Genomic DNA, 14,713 nt, shown 5'->3' with positions numbered 1-14,713 from the left:
CCACCAGCTTCACTCTTCCTGATTTCCAGTCATTCATTAGCTGCACACATATCTGCAAATGCCAGAGGGTGTTTCCAAAATAGCAACATCTAGATATTGAAAGCTGTCTCATTGCAGTATTAAAGCAAGCTTTTTTCCATGCTCTCATCACCAGCAGACACAAAGAGCAAGAATACCAAGGTCCTCCTTAGACTTTGTTTCATTGTTCTAGCTGTAAAAATATCAATCTTCTAATCATTCACCAAATGTTTCTTCAATTAGAAAACTTCAGTATTTTGGCCTCAATCTATGTCCCAGGCAGCCAGTTTTTGTCTAGGTTACACAGAAAATAGGAACATCGCTCTTTGAAGGGAATGAAGCCGTGTCGGGGGAAGTGCAGACTGGACAGCAGGAAAAGGTTCTTCACTGAGAGGCTCAGTCACTGGAACAAGCTCCCCAGGGAAGTGGTCACAGCACCAAGCCTGCCAGAGTTCAAGGAGTACTCTTAGGATTACAGTTTATTTTCAGGTGAGGGGCAGGGAGTTGGACAAGGTGACATGGATCATTGGAAGTGCCTGCTGAAGTTCTGCTAAGTAGAATTTCCACTGCAAGCCCTTGTTTTACACAGGTCGTCTCAACAGGACTGGTCTTCAGCTTCCTCTGAATAAGGGTGACCTATTTTTCTATAAAGCCTTTGGGCAAAAACTGTTCCTGAACAGCAGCTTTTGTGCTGCCTCTCTGGTTAGAGGAGGCTCCATGGTTCTCTCCAGAAGCACTGCAAGGAGGTGGCATATGTTCTGCTTCCTTAGGAGAGCTTTAAGGAAGAACTGAGATTCCAAATAAACACTCTCCTTTGGGCAGACTCCGGAACACTGACCTCCTACACTTGGATCACAACAACTCTGTGAATGCTCCAGGCTTGGGACAGAGTGGCTGGGAACTGCCCAGTAGAGAAAGACCTGGGGGCGATGATCAACAGCTGTCTGAAGATGAGCCAGGGTGTGCCCAGGTGGCCAAGAAGGCCACCAGCATCCTGGCCTGGATCAGCAATGGTGTGGCCAGCAGGAACAGGGCAGAGATTGTTCCCTTTTACTCAGCAATGGTGAGGCCACACCTTGAGTCCTGGGATCAGTTTTGGGGCCCTCACTCCAAGAAGAACATTGAGGGGCTGGAGCACGTCCAGAGAAAGACAACAAAGCTGGGGAAGGATCTGGAGAACAGGGCTGGTGAGGAGCAGCTGAGGGAACTGGCATTGACTAGTCTGGAGAAGAGGAGGCTGAGGGGAGACCTTCTGGCTCTCTATAACTCTCTGCAAGGAGGTCAGAGCCAGAGGGGGATTGGTCTCTTCTACCTAGTAACAAGTGACAGAATGAGAGGAAATGGCCTCAGTTTGTGCCAGGGAAAGTTTACATTGGATATTAAAAGAAAATTGACTGCAAGGGTTTTCAGCTACTGGACGAGGCTCCCCAGGAAGGTGGTTGAATCCCCATCCTTGGAGGTGTTTCAAAGAGGCAGAGATGTGGTGCTGAGGGCACCACACCATGGTGTAACCCCAGCCTTGGTAAAGTCAGAGAATGGTTGGACTGTATGATCTGAAAGGCCTTTTCCAACCCAAACAATTCCACATGCTGGGCTGCCTGCACTTGACCTAGCTGCTGTATCTGAGCTGTGTGAGCCAGGGTCACAGCCTGGCTTGCCGAACGCCCTGGGCTAGCAGCTCTGAAATAGTGGCACTGTTTGGTTTTGTTTGTTGGGCAGCTCCCGTGGTCACACATGCCCTTTTGCTGCAGTACTCTGAGGTGTATCTGCTGACATCACCACGCAGTGTGTAGTTCCCTATTCACACAGAGGAGCATTGCTCACACTCCTCCTATATGACAAAACCATTTTTTTTGTCCTATTTTTGTCACTGCTGCTGCACAAGGCTGCCCCAGGCATGGGAATCTGCACACTTCATCATTCAAGGACTACCTCTGCTCAAGTCTTGTTTCCTTCAATGCCCCCTGCCTTTAAAAGCTACAGATTATCTCAATGCCTTCCCCCCCACAGGGACAGTTTCCCCTGAGGCTATGCTGCAAAACCCTCCCTGTGTCTGCCTGCTGTGGAGCTGCAGGGCTGGCACCTTCTGCTGCAGACCAAGGGGGTCATTTCCATGACATCCTCCTTCAGGGCTGTCCACAAAGCAAAGGTCTTATGGCTCTCAGCAAAGCTTCACTTTACAGATCAGCACAAGGATGTGTGACTATCATTCTGCAGATCTGCCTGGATGAAGTACACCAGCCCAGCAGGCAGACCACCAGGATCACACACCACCACAAGCTACCACCTGTAATTTATGTTTTGTTAACACAAAAGAAGGCTGAGAGGGGACCTCATCGGTGTCTATAAATATCTGAGGGGTGGGTGTGAAGGCGGTGGTGTGCTCTTTGGTGGTGCCCAATGATAGGACAAGGAACAACAAATAAAAGCTGGAACACAGAATGTGCCACCTCAACATGAGGAGAAACTTCTTTACTGTGAGGGTGCTGGAGCCCTGGAGCAGGCTGCCAGAGAGGTTGTGAAGTCTCCTTTCTTGGAGACTTTCACAACCTGTGTTCCTGTGTGACCTGTCCTGGATGCTCCTGTTCTGGCAGGGAGGTTGGACTCAATGATCTCCGGAGGTCCCTTCCAACCCCTAACATTCTGTGATTCTGTGATACCCACACTTACATAACTGCTTCCTACTTCCTGGTGCACTTCCATTGCTTTGCCCACAAACACAGACATGGAAGTTTATCTAATAAAATGTGTCCTGGATTGTGCCAAATCCTTGCCAAAACCACTGGAATCGCTACGATGCACACCAGTGTTCCCCCTTCCGTACAAAACTTGGCTGGAGCATTGCTCCACTGGTACTCCAGTGGAGAGAAAAAAAACATGCAAGAAATCAATTTGTCTGTCTAGCAAGATATACACACAGCCCATCATGTCCAACCTCCTGTACTCAGCAGGGACACCTCCAACTAGATCAGGCTGTCCAGGGACATATCCAGTCTGAGCTTGAACGTTTCCAGGGACAGGGCCTCAACCACATCCCTGGGCAACCTGTTCCAGTATTTCAACACTCTCACTGTGCAGAACTTCCTCCTGGTGTCCAGCCTAACTCTGCCCTGCTCCAGTTTCAAACCATTACCCCTTGTCCTATCCCCACAGGCCCTTCTGAACAGTCCCTCCCCAGCCTTCCTGTAGGTCCCCTTTAGATGTTGAAATGCAGCTCTAAGGTGTCCCTGGAGCCTTCTCCAGGCTGAACAGCCCCAACTCTCTCACCCTGTTCTGACAGGAAAGCTGCTCCAGCCCTCTGATCATTTTTGTGGCCTCCTCTGGACCTACTCTGTCAAGTTCATGTATCTCTTGTGTTGGGGGTCCCACAGCTGGACACAGTACTCCAGGTGAGGTCTCACCAGAGCAGAGATCCATGCACCAAACTGCTCAGAGCCCAGTCCTGAGTGCACAGCGCACAAGGTCTCTAGAAGGTTCCACTCCCATCGGCTCTCCAGTAATTCCCCCAGTTCTGGCATTTTGTCTGCAAGGACTGAGAAATGCAGAAACTGAGGGGAAGTTTCCCCTAAGTCACTTAGCAAAAGCACAAGCAGAGCTCAAGTACTCAGGAGCATGCCAACACCAACCTCCTCTGTCACATTTCAGGGGGAGGTTTCAGTGTCTATTCTTAAACACATGAAAGAAACAGAGGAGAAAAACCCCACCTGGGAGAGTCTGGTAATCTGCAATCACAGTGCTGGAGAAGACACCTGTGGTGAGTTACCTAAGAATAGCTACAACCTCCTAAGGGTAACAACAAAATCTGTGCTGCAAGGCTGAGAGGGAGTGGCTGCTAAATGCAGAGCTGAGATCTATTCATGCACATCTGCAGCTGCACTCCCACTGCCCTAATGTTCACACATGCTGCACACTGCAGCTCCACTCTGCATCTCGGCCAGAAATAATTACACATTTCTCTTAATGCCAGAGTGAAAGAACTCCAGGCACAAACCCCAGCTGTTACCCAGCCATGTTCTGTATTGAGCCTGCTGAATAAATGAGGCTGATCTGCTCAGTACAGCTTCTCCTCACTCTTCCTGCTCTGGATCCACCAGTCAGGCTGCACATTGCAAGCCATGTCCAAACTGCCCTTTCAAAGAGGAGCCTCTGCAAGTCATGTCCAAACTGCCCTTTCAAAGAGGAGCCTTTGCAAGCCATGTCCAAACTGTCCCTTCAAAGAGAAATCTTTGCAAGCCATGTCCAACCTGTCCTTTCAAAGAGAAGTCACTGCAAGCCATCTCAATCCGTTCTTTCAAAGAGGAACCTTTGCAAGCCATGTCCAACCTGTCCTTTCAAAGAGAAGCCTTTGCAAGCCATGTCCAACCTGTCCTTTCAAAGAGAAGTCACTGCAAGCCATCTCAATCTGTCCTTTCAAAGAGAAGCCTCTGCAAGCCATGTCCAACCTGTCCTTTCAAAGAGAAGCCTGTGCAAGCCATGTCCAACCTGTCCTTTCAAAGAGAAGTCACTGCAAGCCATCTCAATCTGTCCTTTCAAAGAGAAGCCTCTGCAAGCCATGTCCAAATTGTCATTTTAGAGAGTGTCCTTTCACACTCCTCCGGGACAGCATGCAGGCTGGGATCTTGGATGGCATTTCAATGCAGGCCATGGGAATTCCCTAAAGCACAGTCTGGTACCTTTTTGCTTTAGCAGTGTCCCACAAGCTGAACATAAAGCGTGCTGGTTTTCCCAAGGACCACTGGGTAGGGCTATCTGAGAATATCCAATTATGGAGACACAAAATAGCCCATGAGAATTTCTTTCTCTACTATGATATTTAAAAACAATTCAAAAAGAGGGCAATATTCTTCTGCCAGCTGACAGCTGGTTTTGTGCCAAGTGTAGTTGTCTGTAGTGTCCAGGTCCCCCCAGCATAGGTGTAGGTGATGTGCAGTTGACTACACAACGTGTTCTTGCAACAGTCATTTCCCCTTCTGAGTGCAAGCACAAGAGTACACTCTGAATTACAGCAAGTAAAACTTGCAGTGGAAATTAAATTTCATAAAACATTTAAAGCCTTAAATGAAAGTACTATAAAAACTGAAATATCCTCTACTGTGAGGTTTGTGCTCAGCAACAAAAGGGAATAACTTTTGTTTATCACTGGAAACAGCTTTCTTCACCTAACCAAACAAGAATAAGATTAAGCAAAGCATGCTTTGGCTCCTCAGATGTGCAGACATATTCCAATTTCCTTTCCACAATGATTTTTATGCAAATCAATGCTGCACAATCTCCTGACCTCTTTTACCATCATACTGGGACAATGACAGTTCAATAATTGGACTGGCACATATCTAGGATATTTGATTTTAAATTAAAAAGTTAGTGCAGGACAATTGCAATGAAAAGAATGTGGCTTTCTGTTAATTCCGGACTGATGGAGTATCAACATTTCATGCCAAACAGAGTAAAGCAAACAAAGTGATGGGGGCTCTTAGTCCGTTTGCGTCCCTATGCATACACTTCACACACCACCCCCACACCACCCCTTCACACACCACCCCCACACCACCCCCCTCCAGTTGCTAATTCCTAACAACGATGCTTTCATCCAGAACAAGGATAATGAGAAAAACCCAAGCAGTGCTCCCTGGGGAACTGTTACACTAAAAGTTACCTAAGGACTAAATCCCACTTGTGCCTCCTGCACGTGATAAAGAAGAGCAAAGCGTTCAATCTCCCTGGCTGATTTAAAACCCAAATATGCAAACAGCATTGCGGAATCCAGACAGGCTCTTCTGCTTCACTGAGGGCAGATGCAGGGGGGGAAATAAAACAAACCAAACCTAGTCTAATTAAGCTTTTGACTTTGAACCAGCAGAGAAGAGGACATCTCGCTTTACAAAAGCCATGCCTAAGCCCAGCTGAAGGGCAGGTGCTGCGTGGTATTTGCATTTCCTGTAGAGGATGCTAGCTAGCAGGACCCAGCAGTTGACCATGAAAATTCTTGGCCCTAAGTGACCCAAGGACAGACCATAAATCCATCCTATAAAATATGGTAAAAGCCCCATTTGTTCTCCCACCCTTTCAATATGTGATGTTGCACATTTGTGATTATCTCATTTTATTGGGCTCTTTAGAAAGCTGTTTATGATCATTTGTGGCCGAAACAAAGGCTCGTTGTAAAAGTCTTTTTTAAATAAGTTGGAAGGTCAATATGAAACAAAGGGCACCACTTTCATGACTGCTACATGCAGGCTCTGCTGGTGTGTGCAATATTACAATGCATGTCAGCAGAGGGCTCGAGTCCCAGCTAATTACAAAGTTAACCTAGAAGGGGACTGCATTAGCAGCCCAAGACATTCCTGCCCAGTTGCATGCATCTGAAAACAGAAAGACACACTTGTGCTGAAACTTCATGAGCTTGGCAAAAACTGTGAGGGCCAGATTCTCCTAACACATAGACACAAAGCTCTGCTGTACACTTCTGAGCATCTGAGTCTTTGTTTATTCAGCCAGCCTCCATCAGATAAAGCTCACCATTGGGGCTGACTAATTTGCCCTGTTCTTTGTGGTACCTACAGCTCAGTAACACAATTACTGTGAGGAGGAAAAAGAATACTGCTGATCTACAAACACAAGGTCTGAAGGAGACAATCGGCCTGCTCTGCCAGGTTGAAAATGTTAATGCTTGCTGCATTCCACCCTGGGCAAGGAAGACAAGGACAGCCCTGACTGAAATTCTTCCTTATGGGTTCAAAGTGAAACGTTCTGGTAAAAAAAATGAATGCGGCTTTGTTTGTTTCTTCAGCCATCGTTAGCAATAGACATCAGGGCATTCTGGGTTGGAGCCCATATGGAAAGATCATCAACACTTTTCTGCTTCTGGGTCCTTTGCCAAAATACCATAACCCACATGCTTTTTACCTTAAAACATAAAAGAAAAGGTGTTGTTCTGGTCAAATAAAGAAATAATTTTTACTAGCATACGTCTAATGTTCAAGCTGCCTAAATCCTGCCAAAAACATTAAAACACCATCTGCAAAACAGATTTTCATTAAATTGATCAGTTTAAAGTTAAGAAGCTAGGCAGATGATGCTTTGGAGCTAACCTTTAACCTTTAACCCTCCTACACTGAAATCCGGTCACTCCTTTTGGGCCATACCTTTGCCGTTTGAGAAAACAGAGAGGCAAAGTGATCTGTCCAAATTGAGCTGACAATCCGGGCATTAATAGTGTTATGGATCAATATTTTGTCAATAAAGGGGGAAACCAAGGTAGTTTTCACACAGCCAAGTATTAATCTGCTAACTGCTGCCTGTCACTTCCCCTGAGTTCCCCAAGAGTTGCAGATAGGATGTAAACTGCAGTAAACATCCAATATAGAAAGTAATGTCTTTTAAAGTTACCATCAGCTAATATTTATCGACAGGGCAACTTCAAATATCTCTTTGTGAGTAGAAATCCATCGTGTCGTTCAGCTGCTTGGTTAACTAAAGCTTCTTCCCAGTCAATCCAGTCTACCTCACGCAAGGCTACCCTGTATTTATTTATCTGTTTGAACTATTTGGAAACTTATGTTATGAGCACGGGGCATGATATTTATTGCAGTTCCCTGCAGCAAGAACTGTTTGACTAAGCTAGAAAATGGTTTCCTTAAGAGCAGTTCCAGCTGAGCAGGTCCAGAGAAGGGCAGCAAAGCTGGGAAAGTGTCTGGAGAACAGGGCTGGTGAGGAGCACCTGAGGGACCTGGGGGTGTTTACTGTGGAGAAGAGGAGGTTGAGGGGAGACCTCATTGCTCTGTATAACTGCCTGAAAGGAGATTGGAGTGAGGTGGGGTTGGTCTCTTTTCCCTAGTATTGAGTGATAGATGGAGAGGAGACGGCCTGAAATTGTGTCAAGGGAAGCTTAGGTTGGAGATCAGGAACAATTTCTTTGCTGCAAGAGTGGTCAGGGATTGGGACAGGCTACCCAGAGAGGTGGTGGAGTCCCCATCCCTGGAGGTGTTCAAGAAACATGTGGCCATGGCACTCTGGGACGTGGTGGTGTTGGGTTGATGGTTGGAGTGGTGACCTTAGAGGGCTTTTCCAACCAAACCAATTTCCCTGTACATTTTATCCCCAGAGACAGATGGTTGTCCTGCCTCAGCTTCCCCAGCCTGCAGCAGCCAAACTCATCCTCCTGCAGAATGAAACACACACTGTTCCTACAGAGGCCTTCTCTGTTTGCTTGTGGCATCACTGAATGCTTCTGGATGGACACTGCAAAGGACCAACCAAACTCCTGTGTGGTCTGAATTGCTAATACTGAGCCCCACACTCCAAATTCTTTGGGAAATTCATTTGGGCCAAGCTGAGTTCACGCCAGGTAAAACCATCTCTGTTCTGGTTCCTACCAGCTGTATTACCCCACCACTGGAATACTGCACTTCTGTAAGGAGCAATCAGGCCTTTTCTTTCTGAAATAACTTGGAAAACAGCTGAAGGTTTCACTTTGCCACATTTAGAACCTAACTCTAAAAGTGACATTTCAGTGCTGCCTAAAATTATACAGCATCAGAAGAGAAGCTCTGATCTTCATGGTGGCTTTAAAAGCTCTGGTTATGAAAAGACATGCTTTTATTCCATCACTAGTTAAGCACAGGAAGAGAAATCAAGATGCTCTGGCAACATTTATAAAAGGAAAACTCACAAAACAATAACATTTAAATAAATATAAAGGACTCAAGAAGAAACTTTGAGGTCCTTGACAAAGTGAAGGAACAAAGTCCCAGATTCTTTTTTTCTGTGCTTTCAGATGGTTTTAGTATTAAAGTTTTTATTGCCAAACCATATCCACAGCACCTTAATTTTAAAAGAGTTGGAGGAGCTGCTTGAATATAAACACAACTCATGAATATTGGATATGGCTCCCAAGGCATCTATCTATTATTCATGCAAATTAATGTTCTTTTTGGGTTTTTTTTCCCCTTCCTTAGGTGCTCCAAAAGTTTATCTGATGCATCAGGACTAAAGTTTACAACTCTCTTGGTGTCAACAGTTTCACCAAGAGCTGACAAAACCATCAAGCCTGCTAGCAGCTAGCTTCAGAGGCTTCCAAAATCTCCTTTTTTCCCATCCTGAGGCCTGGCTGCACACCAGCAAGGAGAAGTGAGGTTTGCTGGGTGACAGGCAGCGGTGTCTCATTCTGTTCTGAAGCACACAGAATCACAGAATTGTCAGGGTTGGAAGGGACCTCAAGGATCAACCAGTTCCAACCCCCCTGCCATGGGCAGGGATACCTTACACTACATCAGGTTGCCCAGAGCCACATGCCACATCCAGCCTGGCCTTAAAAACTTTCAGGATGCCTCCCTGAGCAATCTGTTCCAGTTCCCTCATGGGGAAGAATTTCTTCCTAACATCCAATCTGAATCTACCCATTTCTAGTTTTGCTCCATTCCCCCCAGTCCTATCACTCCCTGACACCCTCAAAAGTCCCTCCCCAGCTTTCTTGGAGCCCCCTTCAGATACTGGAAGGCCACAAGAAGGTCCCCTCAGAGTCTTCTCCAGACTGAACAGCCCCAACTCCCTCAGTCTGTCTCCATAGCAGAGGTGCTCCAGCCCTCTGATCATCCTCACGGCCCTTCTCTGGACACCTTCCAGCACATCCATATCTTTCCTCTAACAGGGGGTCTGGAGCTGGACAAAGTGCACCAGGTGTGGTCTCAGCAGAGTGGAGCAGAGGGGGAGAATCCCCTCCCTGGCCCTGCTAGCCATGCTTCTCTTGCTGCAGCCCAGGCTCTGCATGGCTCTCTGGGCTGCAAGTGCACATCTAGAACTTGGGGGTGACTCAGTGCACATCATTGTACTGCTTCCCCCAAACCTTAGCCAAGAATAATGCCTATATCCCAAATGCTGGTATAAATATCACTCTCTTCTTTCAAATTAGCCTTAAAATGAGATTAAGTAAAAACAGTCCATGCCTGCTATCTGCTTTCTGAGAGCTGTGAAACCTAGCAGGGCTCCAATTTCCAAGCTTCTCTAGGCAGTCCTGAGGGACAGAAACTTGTAAAAGCTGAAATCTCACTAGCACCCCTAAGGAGAAGTCTTTAAAAGGCCAGCTATCAGGAGACATGACTTTTTTACTCGCTTTATCAATTCTGCAAAGCCAAGGGCAAGGTCCTGCACCTGGCTAGGGGCAATCCGAAGCACAAATCCAGGCTGGATGGAGTGTGAATGGAGAGCAGATCTGAGGAGAAGGACTTGGGGGTGCTGGGTGAGAAGAAGCTCAACATGAGCCAGCAATGTGCACCTGCAGCCCAGAGACCAACCCTGTGCTGGGCTGCATCCCCAGCAGCGTGGGCAGCAGGCCAACAAGGGGATTCTGCCCTTCTGCTCTGCTGAGACCCCACCAGTACTCCTATGTCCAGCTCTGCACCTCCCACACAAGAAGGACATGGAACTGTTGGAGCAGGCCCAGAGAAGGCCACAAAAACAATCAGAGGACTGGAGCACCTCTCCTCTGAGGACAGGCTGAGAGAGTTGGGGCTATTCAGCCTGGAGAAGGGAAGGCTTCAAGAAGACCTCCAAGCAGTCTTCCAGTATTTGAAGGGGGCTAAAGGAGTGCTGAAGAGAGACTTTTTTACAAAGGCATGGAATGACAGGATAAGGGATGATGGCTTCAACCTGGAAGAAACTGGATTTAAAGTAGTCATGAGGAAGAAATTCTTCCCCATGAGGGCGGTGAGGCCCTGGAACACATTGCTCAGAGCAGCTGTGGAGCGTTCAGAGTCAGGATGGATGGGGCCTTGAGTAACCTGCTCTAGGAGGCATCCTTGCCCATGGAAGGGGTTGGAACTAGATGATCTTTAAGGTCCCTTCCAATCCAAAAGATTCTATGGTTCTATAACTAATACCCAAATAGTTACCAGCAGTACATTTTCAACTGTCCTTCCGTAGGGCAGGAGGGTGTTTAAGAGCTTATGCCTTTCTTCTCCCCTGGGATGTCTTTCATCCTAACAGCTTCAGAGGCTCAACTTAAAAAGGTTAGCAGTAGTCATATGCCACGTGTGACAGCTACACCACACACACTGTGGAATTGCTCAATCTAACAAACCAGAATCTGGCAAAGCATCAGGTTCAGTGGCAGGACACTTGCAGTGATGAGGGTTAAGAGCTGAGACTTGCTCCCTTAGCGCGCTGAATCAGATGTTTTGTAGGACATGCTGCAAACCCAAACCTACTAGAATCAGTCAGGGTTGGAAGGGACCACAAGAATCATCTAGTTCCAGCCCCCTTGCCATGGGCAGGGACACTTCACACTAGATCAGGCTGGCCAGTGCCTCATCCAGCCTGGTCTTAAACACTTCCAGGGACGGGGCCTCAACCACCTCCCTGGACAGCACATTCCAGGGCTCCACCACTCTCGTGGTGAAGAATTTCTTCCTCACATCCAGTATGAATCTTCCCACAACACAGATTTCTCCAGGGACTGGGTTGAGTGTGTGAAGAGACAGTGCTGTCCTGAGCAGATAGCTTCTACCTTGCAACTCCAGTGTTATGCCCACAGCTTTATTTTTAAAAATCAGCAACTGGCATCTTATTCTGAACAGCTTCCAAAACTTTGGCAGTGAAACCATCTGAGGGAAGCTCTCTGCCTTGCCATTCTGTCTTGCCTCTCTGTGACATGCTTTGCAGCAGCATTTCTCTGAATGGTGGCCTTACAAACCAGATCATTGAAATGATCCAGAGAAAGAGATAGGGACCAGGAATATTTAAAGTTCATCACTGGAGAAACCTGACTGAGGAGTGTGGTTCCAGAACCAAGGTAACTGGAGGGAACAAGAACCACTTCATGGATGCCAGGGAGCAGGCCCTTCTGAAGGTAGTTTTGCTGCTGAGGCAGGCTAGCTGTGACACTAGACTCTAAGCTCTTTTCAGAACAAAACTTTGGCTCTTAAGAAAAACAAACAAACAAACACAAGCCATGAATAAGCACGAAAAATCCCACCCCTAGAGCTAAAGAAAAATCCAATTTCAATGAAGCACCTGGCGAAATGAGAAGAGCAGCCAGCACTGGGACAAGCTTAGACTCAACCTGCTGCTGCAGCCATTCTTGTCCACAGCAGATCCACCAAGGCTTACAACCACCAGGTTGTAAACTAAAAACCCCTTCTTATTGCCTGTGCACCCTGTGCTAGCTCAGCACAACCAGCAGAACGCGGACAAACACCACGAAACAACAAGAAGCAACAAGAAATTTAAGCATTTCGTGCTTAAATTAGAGAAGTGCTGAGGGAGGCTCTTCCCTACTTGTTCTGCAAGCACATTTGCCGCATCCTCGCTGCAACCCACAGATAACTCCTGATAGTTTAGTTATCACAGATTTCTAGTACAAATCAATAGGTAACACTTGCAAAATGGATTTTCTAATCATATTTAGAGCTTGTTACAGTGACTAATGGTTTGCAATATTTCCTGAATTTTTATATCCCCTAGACAAAAGAAATTGTTGGTGGTTGTTGTTGTTGTGGGTTTTTTTTTTTGGGGGGGTGGGTTATTTTTGGTTTTTAGTTGTTTTGTTGGGTTTTTTTTTAATGAGTTATGAAGTTATTCATCTTGGAAATGAATATATTTTGTCCAGCAACCAAGACAATCAAGCCCATCCAGTAAACAGGCTGCAGAAAATAAGTTACCCCATAATTAAGGTTTGGAAAAAGGCATGACAAGTTGTGTAATAAACGGTATTCATCACTCCCACATATTCATTATAGCCACAGAGTTTTTTCCAGGAAAGATAAAAATATAGTTGCCATTCTGCTAACATATTTATCTACACCACACTCTTTTCATGCTTGTGAAAAAAATCATTACTGGCTTGGAAAAGAAGGGCAGACAAAAGGATGACAGTGCTTACTTTGGAATATCCCTGGTAATATCCCATGTGCTTACTGAAAATACCAATGTGAAATAACTTGGCTGTGATAGATCAGGGCTGCAAACAGACACACGTGCCAGAAAGTGATCTCCTTCCCTTACGCACTATGGAAACATCAGCATTGCCCACCACCTGCAGCAAGCTTCTATTCAAAATGGAATGAGAAGATGCCAAGAGATGTAAAACCCCTCTGGCCATTTGTTGTGAGTGAACCTCTTTGGGGAAAACAAAAAAAAAAAGTAAAATCTGCCATTCTCTGTGTTCCCCCATCTGAAAGGGGCCCTGAGGTGAACCAGCACGGCTCCTCTGGAGCACTGCTCCCAAGGAGCACAGCCCCCCCGGAGCACGGATCCCCTGGAGCACTGCTCCCCAGGAGCACTGCTCCCTGCCACACCTGCATGGCTTTGGGTCGGCTCTACACACACTGGCCACACAACCAAAGGCTTGCTCAGTTAGCACCCAAACACTTCCTTTCTTGCTCTGCAGTGGCTGTCGGTGGCTTACCTTGTAGAGCTTCAGGGCGGCCTCATGCCTGTGGTTGGTGGTGTGCAAGCGCAATTTATCCACGCTGTTGGTGTAGTAGTCACAGGCGTTGCACTTGAGGTGAACTGGGTTGCCAATGGCAATGCACTTCAGCCTCCACTCGTTTGTTTTGCCCCCTTCTTTAATGTGAGCCACCAGTTGGTATTTCTGCATGTGTTTGTCAGTCTTGCAGTGGAGCTGGAAGTTGGCTTTGAGCTGAGTGTTGTAGTTACAGAGCTTGCACTGGTAGATGTCTCCAATTACAGCTCTCCACTCCTCTTCGGGGAGCGAGCGCTCGCTGCTCACATGCACACTTAGGGCCTCCAGGCTGTCAGAGGTGAATTTGTTGCAAACAGCACACTGGAAAAGCTTCAGCGTTGGGTCACTGATGTAAGGTGACAGCTCTCCTGCAGTAAGGAGGGACAGGTCATCACCCATTAGCTGACCACTGGCAAGCCGGATTTCAGGCGGCAGCTCATTATTTACTACAGGGGGGGGAAAAAAAAATAAATAAAAAAATTAAAAGGGAAAGTAGAGACCAGCAAGCAGAGCACACACAAAGGAATCTGTAAAATAAAGCCTTGACAAGGAGTTTGCTTTCTCTAGAGCTTAAACTATAAAAAGCTATAATAGGATTGAATCAAGATCAATTACAATCATCCCTTTCAACTTCTAAATTCCCTCATCAGATAGCTTTAATTACTCCTACTGGGCATGATGTCATTCTGGAATTTGTATTTTCAAAGGCATGAAAGCTGATCAATAAAATAACAAAACAGCAATGCTTTTGTAACTTAAAAGCCCAGATTAACTTACACAGCGCTAATTGTAGTTTTGTTACATCCTTTAAATGATGCTGGAGGTAGGTCAATGTATATATATCTACAATATAGTCATTAGGATAAGCATAGCTGTACTCATTTGGCTACCTTTGGTACCAGACCTCAGCATCCCCAATGTTCAAACGCACCCAAGCAAACAACACCAGGATGATTTAGGCACGTGGATGAGGAAACGTTGGAAGTGACCAAAGTTCGAGGACTCTTTCTAGCACCAGCCTGTACCATTTGGGAGCAGACTGACAGCACGCTGCTCACACACCAGCAGTTGATTCCCATTTGCCCTCCTCTTAGACTTGGCACACAGACAATTTGCTAACCATAAAGGGGCATTGTCAGGTACGAAAGAAAAGATCGCATTCCTGCCTGGAAATGTTGACCTGTCCAGATAATTAAAACCTGCAGAAAACAGAGCTGCCTTTCTTTTGGCTAGTTT

The 14,713-nt window shown here is 46.4% G+C and overlaps 1 protein-coding gene across 2 annotated transcripts in view; it reads right to left on the bottom strand.

The window, feature by feature from the left end:
• ZFHX4 (zinc finger homeobox 4) overlaps positions 1-14,713 on the bottom strand; it is a 184,265-nt gene that overhangs the window by 141,835 nt on the left and 27,717 nt on the right. Inside the window, exon 3 of one of the 2 annotated variants that reach the window (XM_068155591.1) lies at positions 13,421-13,923. In XM_068155591.1, coding sequence (XP_068011692.1) covers positions 13,421-13,923 — 503 coding nt within the window. The remainder of the gene's footprint in view (positions 1-13,420; positions 13,924-14,713) is intronic. The other variant, XM_068155592.1, reaches the window with a different exon arrangement.

The sequence above is a fragment of the Melanerpes formicivorus genome, unplaced genomic scaffold, assembly GCF_026170545.1.
Source record: "Melanerpes formicivorus ecotype bairdi unplaced genomic scaffold, bMelFor1.0.p_v2 SCAF_32, whole genome shotgun sequence".
Taxonomy (NCBI): Eukaryota; Metazoa; Chordata; class Aves; order Piciformes; family Picidae; genus Melanerpes; species Melanerpes formicivorus.
The sequence above is the reverse complement of the archived record's forward strand: the minus strand, read 5'-3'. Positions and strand labels throughout refer to the sequence as shown.